We start from the raw sequence: 14084 nt of genomic DNA on the forward strand, positions 1-14084 counted from the left end.
GCCAATGAAATATTATTAACTATAGTCATGAAAGAACCTTAATTCTGAAAAAATAAATCCTCCAGAATTACTGGAAATAGACTTTAAAAACAATCTAATCCCACAATTTTAATAATGGGATTATAGGTGGTTTCTGTTTTCATATTCATGCCTCCCCCCACCAGATTTCTACAGGGGAAATATATTACTTTCATCAGAGGAAAGAGATTTTTCCAAAGTCATAGGAAACTATTGTGGAAGTTCATTTTGATACTAAATTCAGAGGATTTAGGCTGTAATCCTTAATTTTAGGATAATCCTAACACTGCTTACAAGCCAGATTTCCACTCTATTTCTATGCGTTTTTACTTGGGGTTGTTTCTGTCTTTCCCTGCGTTCCAGGTTAGGATTCCGCAATTGCAAATAGGTGTTTATGTAATTCTGCTGGTCTTTGTTTTTTAAAGGTTTACCTTAATTGTAAAGGTGGCCTGTTTGTAGCTTTTGTGCATAACTGGAACGTTATACTCGTAGTTGAGGTGACAGTCTGTGCAAATTCCTAGACAGATAAACCCAAGGCATTTTGCTATAAATTGACATTTTACCTACATTTCTGCTACCCCATGACCCCTCTCCCCCACTGTTTTGTTTCAAATATCTCCCTCTCCTGTTTACTATGGCAGTCAGATTCATTGGAGGCTGTGTATCAAAGAGAAAACCAGCATGTCAGCAGCATGTCTGTACCTTGAGATGAGAGGTAGGAAATAAGCTAACCCATTTCCTTCTAGATTCAGAAAAAAATGAAGCACTGACTCCATAGACCTAGATGTCTGGCCTTACATCAGTACTTGCTTGGAGATCTCACCATTTTTCTTTAAGTTGCTGACTGGTTTTGTCAGACTCTTTTGTATGTCCCCTATAACTGAATCTTGGAGAAGTGAAGGGCTTTTCTGATTAATTTTGGTTTCATATAATAAGATTAAGCTCCTACCATGTGAAAACAAGCTCCTTGCCATTCTTTAGATTGTTAAAGCCCAGTCCTCTAAGACCAAAATATCACAAGTTCTTAAATGGTTTCATTGTGTTGTTACCACAGGTATCACAGGTTTTTATATATCAAACAAGAGGAACTTTCTATAGTTTCTTAAATGGCCTCTTTGTACTTATTTGCATATTGACTTGTTTCCTGTATGTTGGCCACAACTCTAACTTGAGCATTCTATCTTTAAGAGAGTAACAAGTTGTGACCCATCTAGTATCTGGCAGGAACTGTAAAAGTCTCCCCTTCAGATTACCAGGGGCGATTGCTGCCATGGGAATAAATACAGAGAAATAATACATAAATGGAGAAGAGGGGAGAGAATTCGTGGCTAACAGGCTGTTTTCCCAAGAGGGCTAAAACCAAAGCCCTTCTCAAAATCTTTTTTTTTTTTGAGACGGAGTCTCGCTCTGCCGCCCAGGCTGGAGTGCAGTGGCCAGATCTCAGCTCACTGCAAGCTCCAGCCTCCTGGAGTTCCATGCATTCTCCTGCCTCAGCCTCCCGGTAGCTGGGACTACAGAAGCGCCACCGCACCGGCTAGTTTTTGTGTATTTTTAGTAGAGGCGGGGGTTTTCACCGTGTTAGCCAGGATGGTCTCGATCTCCTGACCTGCGTGATCCATCCCGTCTCGGCCTCCCAAAGTGCTGGGATTACAGGCTTGGGCACACAGCCCGGCCTCAAAATCTTTCACTTAAATCCCCCTTGACATCTCACAGTCTGGGTGTACCAAGCACAATAAGCAGTTGGGAAAGTCTAAAACTGCCGGTTACCAGTATTTTTTGGCCCCCCTCATTATTGTGGGAATGGACTAGATACACAGAGCCTTCCATTCTTAGGGCACAGTGCTGGCCTGGCATTGGCTGCATGCCTGTAATCCACCACACTTTGGGAGGCTGAGTCAGAATGAATCTCCTGAGGTCAGGAGTTCAAGACCAGCCTGGCCAACATGGGTGAAGAGTAGTCTCTACTAAAAATACAAAGGAGCTAGCCCAGGGTGTGTTGGTGCAAGCCTATAATCCCAGCTACTCAGGAGCTGAGGCAGGAGAATCACTTGAACCCTAGGAGGCCAAGGTTGCAGAGAGCTGAGATCCCACCTTCAGCTGGGCAACAGAGTGAGACTCCATCTCAAAATAGCAGCAAAAAAAATTGAATATTATTGTGTATTGTTTGAGAGAAATTTTAGGGTACTTTAGAGTGCTGCCACTTTGTAGTCCTGCTTTTTTTTTTTTTTTGAGATGGAGTCTGTAAACTGTCGCCAAACTGGGGAATGTGGCAGGATCTCAGCTCTCACTTTCCGCTGCCTCACAGGTTCCATACGTCCGGCCTCCCTCAATGCTGGGACTACAACACCGCCACCTCGCCCGGCTACTTTTTTGTATTTCTTAGTAGAGACGGGGTTTCACCATGTTAGCCAGGATGGTCTCGATCTCCTGACCTCGTGATCCACCCGTCTCGGCCTCCCAAAGTGCTGGGATTACAGGCTTGATAGTCCTGCTTTAAGGTAGCCCTTCTCCTCTCCTCTCCTCTCCTCTCCTCTCCTCCCTTCTTTCTTTTTCTCTTTCTTTTTCTTTCTTTCTTTGATGGAGTCTTGTTTTGTTGCCGAGGTTGGAGTGCAGTAGCATAATCTTGGCTCACTGCAACTTCTGCCTCCCAGGTTCAAACAATTGTCTTGCCTCAGTCTCCCAAGTAGAGTAGCTGGTATTACAAGTGTGCACTACCTTGCCTGGATAATTTTTGTATTTCTATTTATTTTATTTTATTTTTTATTTTATTTTATTTTATTTTAATTTTATTTTATTTTATTTTTTAGATGAAGTCTTGCTTTTGTCCCCCAGGCTGGAGTACAGTGGTGCGATCTCGGCCCACTGCAACCTCTACCTCCCGGATTCAAGTGATTCTCCTGCTTCAGCCTCCCGAGTAGCTGGGATTACAGGCACCTGCCATCATACCCGGCTAATTTTTATATTTTTAGTAGAGACAGGGTTTCACCATGTTGGTCAGGCTGGTCTCGAACTCCTGACCTCAGGTGATCTGCCTACCTCGGCCTCCCAAAGTGCTGGGATTACAGGCATGAGCCACCATGCCCAGCCAATTTTTGTATTTTTAATAGAGATGGGGTTTTGCCATGTTGGCCAGGCTGGTCTCAAACTCCTGACCTCAGGTGATCCGCCCACCTTGGCCTCCCAGAGTGCTGGGATTACAACCATGAGCCACAGCACCCGGCCAAAGTGATCTTAAAAGGCTTCTGAAGAGGTTATATTTGAAATGAGGCCAGAAGGATAACTGGAGTTTGTAATCTTTCTTTGGTGCCATGGATCCCTTTGATTATCTAATGAGATCTATGATAATCCTCTTAAAATTCATTGAATTACAAAGGAAATCTGTTATAATGAAATACCTGTCAAATATTGAAAAAAGTAAATTTGTGATATAATAAGATAGATACGTATTAACATATTTAATAACAAGATCTAGAAACTACCATGATTTCAAATAGTGATGAAGGCAGGCAGTAAATCAAGATTTCTGCAACTATAGTGCAGTGTGAAAATATCTGTGATTTCTGTTGATGATGAAGTCACGGATAAAGCTAATACCACTGGTGGTTTATTGCCTCTGTCAAAAGAAAAAATTTCAACAAATATAAAGATTGGCTTTTATTTGAGATTCTGAAGTTCAGCAACATCTTATTCTTAGAGAATGAGGGTTTCAATGAGCTGAGCAGAGGAAGTTGGTTTTATAGACAGGGGCTGAGGAAAGCAGAAACAAAAAAAAAATGGGTGATTTCAAAGTTAATTTATTTGTAAAGGTTAAAGCAGAGGGAAGTCCCTTATGCTGGCTAAAACTGGCATGTTTAGGGGTTTGGCTATTTTCTCTTCTAATTTCTCAGAAGTCAGATGAATAACTTTGTCTTGCTGACATGGAACTTTAGCACAAGTGACTCCATTTTGGTTTGGTTTGTTGGGCCTAGGTCAGGGACTCAGTGCAAACCAGTGGTCTCCTATAAATTTTAACACCTCTATTAATACTTGAAAGAAATGTCAAATTTCATTTCAAAGTTAGCAAAAATGAAGATGTAGCTGTTCAGACCCTTTAAGTTCATCCATGTTCACAGACTCTCTAAAGTCTATCCATGTACCCCAGGCTAAGAACTGCTGCCTTAGGTGGAGCTAACCAGGGGAAGTGCATCCCCCCAGATAGGGGATGGTAGAGTAAAGGCATTAGAGGAGGGAGGCGCTTGCCTTGCCATGGGGCAACTCCAAAAAAGGCAAAGATATCTCCCCTAAGTGTGAAATTTTAAAAAAAAATCAATAGCTAACAAATGAAGCTGGAAAAACCACTTAAGAGACAATTGGGAAAATATTAATGCTGAAACATGATAGATGTTAAGGAATTATTGAGTTTTTTTTTCCCTTAGGAATTATGGTTAAAATGAAAAGTCCTAGAAATGTATGAAGATGTATACTTGAGATGCCTTGGATTAACTTTAAAATGATTGGAGGATGAGGAAAATAGGAGAGTAGAGATGAAATAAGATTGACTGTATGTTGATAATTGCTGAAACTGGTTGATGGGTACATGGGAGTTCATTAAACCGTTTATCTGCATGTTTGAGATTATCCACAGTAGAAAGTTTTATTTATTTATTTATTTTCAGACAGAGTCTTACTCTGTCACCCAGGCTGGAGTGCAACGATGTGATCTTATCTCACTGCAACCTGCAACCTTTGCCTCCTGGGTTCAAGCGATTCTCATGCCTCAGCCTCCCAAGTAGCTGAGACTACAGGCGTGTGCCACCATGCCTAGCTAAATTTTTGTTTGTTTGTTTGTTTGTTTAAGTAGAGATGGAGTTTCACCATGTTGGCCAGGCTGGTCTCGAACTCCTGACCTCAAGTGATCCACCCGCCTTGACCTCCCAAAGTGCTGGGATTACAGGCATGAGGCACCACACCTGGTCCACAATAGAAAGTTTTAAAATGCAGTGGATAAAATTAGCCATCTGTAGAAATTCAGTATTTGTGTGGACTGAGAAGTTAGGAAGGATCACTCAAGCAAGGTTAAGGTGACTAATTTGTAATTTCAGGGAATTAATGATTGTAAGAACATAACAAAATGAAACATGATGAAGAATGCTGCTGTGGTACAGTTAAAATATAACCTAATCTTAGTGGATAACTGCATCTAAGCTGAGCCCTATGAAGGGATATGGTGAGCATTAAGCCAAAGAGTCATCATTGATCCAGTGAATGCCTGTGTCTCCTAGACCCAAGAGAAAAGGACATTGGTCAGGGCAGGGACTTCCAGGATTTTCCATGCCCAGGATCAACATTTCTCTAAGTGTGATCTGTGGATTGCCTGTACTAATATCAGCTGGGTTTGTTGCTAAAAATGCAGAATCCTGGCTCTACTCCAGTCTGCCTTTTGAGGGAAAGAGACCCAGGTTCTTACACTTTAATAAATCTTCCAGGTGAATCTTAGCACATGTGAAGTTTGAAAACTGTAGCTTTAAATAAAGATGACAGTAACTCCTCCTTATTGAGCAATTTTACCATCTGCCAGATCTCATGCTTAACTCTCTACATATATTAACCTTTATGTAAATTATATATTTGTATATGTCAGGGAGGAAAAAATTTTTTTTCGTCAACCTTCATGAGCGCTTAAGTTGGAAAGGACCCCTGTAACAAAAGACATATTAACAAGAGAAAAACTTATTAGCATATCTATTTCATATATATGTGTGGGAGATACTCAGGGAATGAGTAATTCTCAAAGGTGGCTTTGAATTCCAGCTTATTTAGTATCTTCAATTTTTAGAGAAGTGACAAGACAAAGGAAAAGGACTTTGTCTAGGGGCAGAACTTGTGGGAAGGCAAATAAGTGGTGATAAAGGCCCCTTAGCAAAGCTTGTTAGTGTGGATTCCTCTGATGCTGTCTTCTGGCCCATAAAGTTCTAAAGATGTTAGTGGTTAACCTTTGTTCTCCCTGGTAGAGAGGGAGGAGGCAGGAAACTTTTTATGCCAAAGACGCATGCTTTGGGGTGACATAGTCCAGTCTCTGCCACACACATATTTATCTTCACACCCTTATGGGGTTGATGAGGAGAACTCACCTAAGAAAAATGTGCTTGCTGTAGGTCACCCAGTTCTAAACAGCAAAGCAAAACCTCAGACCAGGTTCTGACCCCAAAGCTTGTGCTCTTAGTTAGGATATCACTGCCTCCCATCAGACTCCTCTGATCCCATGTCTACCAGAGACTCCGATTCATGAATCGGCCTTTCACATGCCCTTTGTGGGGCAGCTGTGTCCTATGTAGAGGATGTGAATATTCTTGTCACTGGGCAGGAACAGCTCCTGTTGTATATTAGTAAATTAATGTCTGGTTTATACATTAGCTTTTTTAAAGGTAGTTCTGAGTCCTAAAGAATACTTGATAATTTATACTTGATACAAAGAAGCTTGAAAAATTTCTGCAGCTATTATGTATGTATTCTTGTGATTCTAAGCCTTTTTTCCACTTCGTGGAATCTCATCAATTTCTAAGAGATTGAACATGTTCCCATCAATGACAAGAACCTACTATGGCCTTACTAGCCAGAGGGCAGGATTAAGGGCCTACTCCTTTAGTTCTGAAAAAGCTTCACTCATGAGAATTAGTGGTTGATTTCCAAAGGACCAGAAGAAGCTGGTGGAAGTTGAGGCAGTGAAGATTACACACAGGCTTTTATAGACCGTGCTGTGTGCTCACCTCTCATTTAATTCTTCCAGTTCTACATGGTAGGTACTAACAGATCCATAACCACTTACCAATTCCGAACCCAAAAAGCACTATAAAGTAAGATTTTCTTTTCCCTTTAAATTTACAACAGATTCATTTGGTAGTAGATCTTTACCTGAACTGGTGTGAGGCTGTTCATAGTCTTAGTTCATACTTTTTGATGCAGAAATTTGATGGCTCGATACAGGGTGCTGCCCAGACCTCACAGGTTACGTATTATAAAGTGTCAGGTGCGTGTCAGGTATGAGCGCCATGTTGTCTTTCTAAAATTTAAAGAATTTTCCAAAACACTTTTGACCCCAAGAGTTTCAGATGAAAAAGTTGAAGTTAGGTTAAGTGTTTGTTCAACCCTTTGCTGCTGAGTTATGTATAAGTGGATTTGAAAAAAAAAGCCATATATGCTTTTTTCAACACTTTAAGGGCCCGTTGAGTGTTATTTAGCCCATTGTTTCAGTTTGTTAGCCTTGCAGATACTTGTAGAGTTGTAGAAAAAGCCTCAAGAAGAGTGTGTTGTGTTGTATTTGAGACAGAGCCTCTGTCGCCCCCAGCTGTAGTGCAGTGGCACAATCTTGGTTCACTGCAACCTCCACCTCCCACGTTCAAAAGATTCTTATGCCTCAGCCTCCTGAGTACCTGGGATTACAGGCACGTGCCACCACGCCAGCCTAATTTTTGTATTTTTACAAGAGGTCGGTTTTTGCCATGTTGGCCAGGCTGGTCTTGAACTCCTGGCCTTAAGCAATCTGCCTGTTTCGGTCTCCCAGAATGCTGGAATTACAGGTGTGAGCCACGTGCCTGGCCAAGAAGAGTGTTTTTAAAGTCAAGTTCTGAGTCTTTTACAGTTTAATCATCAATAAGCTTCAAACCATTTCTCCCCCCTTTCTGGTTCTGTCCAGGGAAATACTGTGATTATTTCCTTTGGAGTATATACTGTGTTTTAGTATCTTCAGGTAGAGCTGAGCAGGGGAGGGAGTCAAGGTGACTTACACTGCGGCGTTAAGGTTGGAATTATTCCCCTTTATCCTTGGCCATTTAGGAGGCAGTCTTAGCAGGACCAGAATAAATCATCTGATAAATTTCTCGTGAATAAGGAGGATAATGGTGATAAAAATCTCATAAAATTAAAAATAACAGGAGTCTTTGAAGCATATTAAGCTAACATATCTTTCTCTTCAAAGCAACATACTTTTCTTTTTTTTTGGTCCAGGATGCCTCACTCAGAGAAAGAAAGTGATCTTTTTTCCAAGTTAAAATCCTCCACGTAGAAATAAAAACGCTTTTTACACTGTTGGTGGGAGTGTAAGTTAGTTCAACCATTGTGGAAGACAGTGTGGCGATTCCTCAAGGATCTAGAACTAGAAATACCATTTGACCCAGCAATCCCATTACTGGGTATATACCCAAAGGATTCTAAATCATGCTGCTCTAAAGATACATGCACACGTATGTTTATTGCGGCACTTCACAATAGCAAAGACTTGGAACCAACCCAAACGTCCATCAGTGATAGACTGGATTAAGAAAATGTGGCACATAGACACCATGGAATACTGTGTAGCCATAAAAAAGGATGAGTTCATGTCCTTTGCGGGACATGGATGAAGCTGGAAACCATCATTCTCAGCAAACTATCACAAGGACAGAAAACCAAATACCACATGTTCTTACTCATAGGTGGGAATTGAACAATGAGATCACTTGGACACAGGGCAGGGAACATCACACACTGGGGCCTGTTGGGGGCTGGGGGGCTGGGGGAGGGACAGCATTAGGAGAAATACCTAATGTAAATGATGAGTTGATGGGTGCAGCAAACCAACATGGCACATGTATACCTATGTATCACACCTGCACATTGTGCACATGTACCCTAGAACTTAGAGTATAATTAAAAAAACAAAAATCCTCCGCATTAGGCTTTATTTCTGTTAAACATGATGTTTTTGCTTAAACTTTGATCACATGTTCCATGCTTTTTGTCTTAAGGGATTATTATGTCTCACTTTAGATTTTTTGGTTGAATATTAATTTTATGCATGGTATATGCTTTGGCAAATTAGCCTCACAATGCAGTGGGGTATTGGTGAGCATTAAGGGAGCTAAGCATATAAAGGATAGCCTGTGCTCGTTTCTTAGGAAGACAGGGAGTTTAATTTCTTCTTTTCTTAAAATAAACATATGGTATAATAAAAATTATATATTTGGTCTTTGTCCCTGGTTCCTGGCATAGAGCTCCTAAAACCCTTGGAGTTTCCTGATAGGATGAGGTCCGGTCACCAGAGAAAGCAACCACATGATTAGAGGGTTAGATCTATCAGTCCCAGCCCCACAACTTCTGGATAGAGGGAAGGGTTGGAGATTGAGCTTAGTCACCAGTGGCCAATAATTGAATCAATCACGCTGATGTGAGAAGGCCTGGAGAAAACTGAAATGGGTCTAAGGGAGCTTCTGGGCAGTGCTGGGAGGACAGTGAGCCCAGAGATGGAGACTGTATGCCGCCCCACCCCAACAAGAGTTGGTTTGAGAATCAGAGAATGGGTGTTGGAACAGCAGGTATCTTTTTTTTGTTTGTTTCTTTGTTTGAGATGGAGTTTCACTCTTGTTGACCAGGCTGGAGTGCAATGGCGCCATCTCGGCTCATTGCAACCTCTGTCTCCCAGGTTCAAGTCATTTTCCTGCTTCAGCCTCCCAAGTAGCTGGGATTACAGGCATGTGTCACCACACCTGCCTAATTTTTATATTTTTAGTAGAGACGGGATTTCACCATGTTGGTCAGGCTGGTCTCGAATTCCTGACCTCAGGTGAGCCATATGTCTCGGCCTCCCAAAGTGCTGGGATTACAGGCATGAGCCACCATGGCCAGCCAAGGAACAGCAGGTATCTTATCTGTTTGTGTCACCTGGTCCTGATCTTCTCTTACAGTATCTGACCAAGCAAGTGGAGCTTCTACGGCAGATGAACGAACAACATGCAAAGGTTTATGAACAATTAGATGTCACAGCAAGGGAACTGGAAGAAACAAATCAAAAACTAGTTGCTGACAGCAAGGCCTCACAGCAAAAGATTCTGAGGTAAATTTTCTAGAATCTGACAGGGAAGGCCTAGAGGGAAGTTCTTTAGTATAAACTAGAATAGAACATGGCTGCAGTGGGTTTAGGTCAATATGGGATAAAGTTTAGTTTAATTCTTTCTGGAGAATGGAGATTAAATAGATGTCCTTTCCAATTAAGAAAGCCCAATGTGAGTGGCTCGCATCTAATCTCTCCTCACCGCTTTTGCCCTTGATTCAGTATGACAAGCAGCAGTGGCTTCTGTCTGTTCCTTACAGCCTGACTGAAACGATTGAATGCCTGCAAACCAACATTGATCACCTGCAGAGCCAAGTGGAGGAGCTGAAGTCATCTGGCCGAGGGAGAAGGAGCCAGGGGAAGTGTGACCAGGAGAAACCGGCACCCAGCTTTGCATGTCTGAAGGAGCTGTATGATCTCCGCCAGTAAGAGCCTACCTGTCTGTGGAGTTACAGCAGGGACTGTCTCATGTCATTGGCACATTCTGAATTCCAGTAGATTGAAAGTACCATTTTAAGAAATGTCACTTAGCTATTAAGCTACCATTGGTTTTGAAGAAAATCACTTAAACATATAAATTACACAGTTCTTATATATTAGTAATTCTTATTTTGAAAGTCTTAGAGCACTTATTTCAGGGCTTTTAATGTGTTAAATCATAGTTTAAGATGAATGACTTCTGATAGACTATAGAAATATTGGTAAAACAAAAATTCAAGCAAACAGAAGATTTTTTGCTTAAAGAAGTACCTTTATAATTTAGAGTTACAAGTCTGAATCTTTAAGAAGTATTTGTGGAACACTTATTGTATGCCAAGCTCTATGCCAGACCTGAGGGCTGGTGAGCAGAATAGAGTTCCTATCCCTGTGAGCTTTCAGTCTAACGGAACGGCAGATAAGCAAATAAAAACACAAATAAATAGTCAAGCAAGGTGCCTTGGACTGAGCAGGAGAAATCAGGTGGTTCATTTGGTGGGTCTTAACTTTGGCTGCACATCAGATCACCTGTGGAGTTTTTCAAAATGCAGATACCAACACATTCCCTCAGGCCTAAATCACAATTTCTGGGTGTGGGTAAAAAGCTGCCCAGGCAATTCTGATGAACATTCCTGGTTAAACACCACAGCAACAGTAATTTGCTGTAGTGATTCAATCGTAATTATGTATTATGAATCATTTGGAGAGCCTTTAGAAACCCTCAGGCCGGGTAGCAGACCAACTAGGTTAGAATCTGTGGGTTGGGACCCAGGCACCAGTACTTTTTAAGGTTTCCCTTGTGAGGTCATTGGCATACTGCCAGTCTTTGGGAATAGATGTTCTTTAGTACTTTCAACATTAAAAAAAGATTCATCGCAAAAACTGAGTTTGCTTTCATGTGTTTATTTACCAGCCTCACACAATTCCATTTTAGCCACTGCTCCAGTGTGGCTAAAAATCAGTCACTGTCGGCCGGGTGCAGTGGCTCACACCTGTAAATCCCAGCACTTTGGGAGGCCGAGGCAGGAGGATCACCTGAGGTTGGGAGACCAACCAGCCTAACCAACATGGAGAAATCCCGTCTCTACTAAAAATACAAGATTAGCCAGGCATGGTGGTGCATGCCTAAAATCCCACCTACTTGGGAGACTGAGGCAGGAGAATTGCTTAAACCCGGGAGGCTGAGGTTGCAATGAGCTGAGATCGCTCCACTGCACTCCAGCCTGGCGACAGAGTGAGACTCCATCTCAAAAAAAAAGAAAAAATCAGTCACTGTCACAGCTCCTCAAATTTATTTAGTTGAAAAAAAATCACCAGTCTTCCTCACTTCATTCTCAGTGGACCTGTGTAATACATTCTTTCAATATTTTTTTCCCTAGACACTTCGTGTATGATCATGTGTTCGCTGAAAAGATCACTTCCTTGCAAAGTCAGCCAAGCCCTGATGAAGAGGAAAATGAGCACTTGAAAAAAACGGTGACAATGTTGCAGGCCCAGCTGAGCCTGGAGCGGCAGAAGCGGGTGACTATGGAGGAGGAATATGGGCTGGTGTTAAAGGAGAACAGTGAACTGGAGCAGCAGCTGGGGGCCACAGGTGCCTACCGAGCACGGGCGCTGGAACTAGAGGCTGAGGTGGCAGAGATGCGACAGATGTTGCAGTCAGAGCATCCATTTGTGAATGGGGTTGAGAAGCTGGTGCCAGACTCTCTGTTTGTTCCTTTCAAAGAACCCAGCCAGAGCCTGCTGGAAGAGATGTTCCTGACTGTGCCGGAACCACATAGAAAGCCTCTCAAGCGCAGCAGCAGTGAGACGATCCTCAGCAGCTTGGCAGGGAGTGACATCGTGAAGGGCCATGAGGAGACCTGCATCAGGAGGGCCAAGGCTGTGAAACAGAGGGGCATCTCCCTTCTGCACGAAGTGGACACACAGTACAGTGCCCTGAAGGTGAAGTATGAAGAGCTGCTGAAGAAGTGCCAACAGGAACAGGACTCCCTGTCACACAAGGCTGTACAGACCTCCAGGGCTCCGGCCAAGGACCTGACTGGAGTGAACGCCCAGTCTGAGCCTGTTGCCAGCGGCTGGGAACTGGCCTCTGTCAACCCAGAGCCCGTCAGTTCCCCTACAACACCTCCAGAATACAAAGCGTTGTTTAAGGAGATCTTTAGTTGCATCAAGAAAACTAAGCAGGAAATAGATGAACAGAGAACAAAATACCGATCACTCTCCTCTCATTCTTAATTGAACCTCTAGCTCTACTACTAATTTGCCTATTGCCTATCACCTCTCTCTCATTCAGACAAGTGTTTGTAGACTTGGAAGCCTGATGTTGCTTGTGACATTTGCCTCATTGCTTTGCTTATTTAGCAAATGCATACAACGAGGAAAGGAGGTGGCTACTGGTATCAGTTATCTGATCCACTTCCATTTAAGCTCCCCAGGAAATCCCATGACAAACTGGCCTCTGGCTGGCGCACTGATTAGACTTCAATTCCTGAAAAGGACCAGTGGAGGGAAGAGCTATACTACTGGAGAAGTAGGCCTGGAGTTACTACAGTATGGGGGAGAAGGGCCGAGTTGGCACAAAGCTAAGGCAATTCCTATTGCTTCCTTGCGCAACTTCTCAAAACGATGTAAAGTCAGAGGGCTGTCAAACTCAAGTATCTTTTGCAAACACTGAATACTGTGAATTCATTAAGAAGAATGTTCAAGAGAAAGCAGGGGTCTGATCCAAAGGAAATGTCATTAACAAATACTCCAAATCCTTGAGTTTTGTTGTATCTGAACTAGTTGAACTGTGACTGACAGGTAATCCTAATATATCCAAATCCAACTGAATACCAAATTGAGATGGCAAATTTTTGTTTGATCCAAGTTAGCTTGTTAAGCATACGCCCTAGAGGGCCTCCACCCCTACATTCTAATGTTTTTATTGAAAGCTCTAGCCTTTAGGATACATGAACATGTAAATCTTTCATCACTTTCTCAAATTCACACTAAAGGGGAAAGATCAAACCTCTTCCCCTCCTACCTGTTTTCTGAGCTGGCTGACTTTGCCAGCCACAAGCTGCTCTTCCTGAGTTCTGTAAATGTTTTGACTTGTTGCAGAAATTCCTATCTACATTATTAAGCAGTATTGATGTTCTGGCTGTGGAAACATATCCTCTTACTTGTATACTTTTAATTTAAAACTATTTAAGAACTGAGGTTCCGATTATTGTATATATTTTTCTAAAAACCAAATAAAGCTACCTATGAAAATGAACAAATAGGATCTACTGTGTGTCTTACTTTCAGTATAAGCCATTTCACTCTTATAACCAACTGTTGACTTTTTTTTCTTCTAACAAATATCGCTAGAAAGATTTACAGTGATTTTTTTCCTATTTTAAATAGGGAAGCCTTGGATTTGTATAACTTAATAGCACAAATTCTGCTTATATTGCTTTTTTTTTTTTTTTTTTTTTTTGAGACGGAGTCTCGCTCTGTCACCCAGGCTGGAGTGCAGTGGCCGGATCTCAGCTCACTGCAAGCTCCACCTCCCGGGTTCACGCCATTCTCCTGCCTCAGCCTCCCGAGTAGCTGGGACTACAGGCGCCTGCCACCTCGCCCGGCTAAGTTTTTGTATTTTTAGTAGAGACGGGGTTTCACTGTGTTAGCCAGGATGGTCTCGATCTCCTGACCTCGTGATCCGCCCGCCTCGGCCTCCCGAAGTGCTGGGATTACAGGCTTGAGCCACGGCGCCCGG

General features: G+C 42.4%; 1 protein-coding gene across 1 annotated transcript in view; it reads left to right on the plus strand.

Moving 5' to 3' along the window:
- CDR2 (cerebellar degeneration related protein 2) overlaps window positions 1-13601 on the plus strand; it is a 32782-nt gene extending 19181 nt beyond the window's left edge. Inside the window, exons 3-5 of the mRNA XM_003916660.5 lie at window positions 9717-9865; window positions 10123-10287; window positions 11719-13601. Of these exons, the coding sequence (XP_003916709.1) occupies window positions 9717-9865; window positions 10123-10287; window positions 11719-12577 (1173 nt within the window). The 3' untranslated portion in view covers window positions 12578-13601. The remainder of the gene's footprint in view (window positions 1-9716; window positions 9866-10122; window positions 10288-11718) is intronic.
- The last annotated feature ends 483 nt before the right edge of the window (window positions 13602-14084 follow it).

The sequence above is a fragment of the Papio anubis genome, chromosome 18 (assembly GCF_008728515.1).
Source record: "Papio anubis isolate 15944 chromosome 18, Panubis1.0, whole genome shotgun sequence".
NCBI lineage: Eukaryota > Metazoa > Chordata > Mammalia > Primates > Cercopithecidae > Papio > Papio anubis.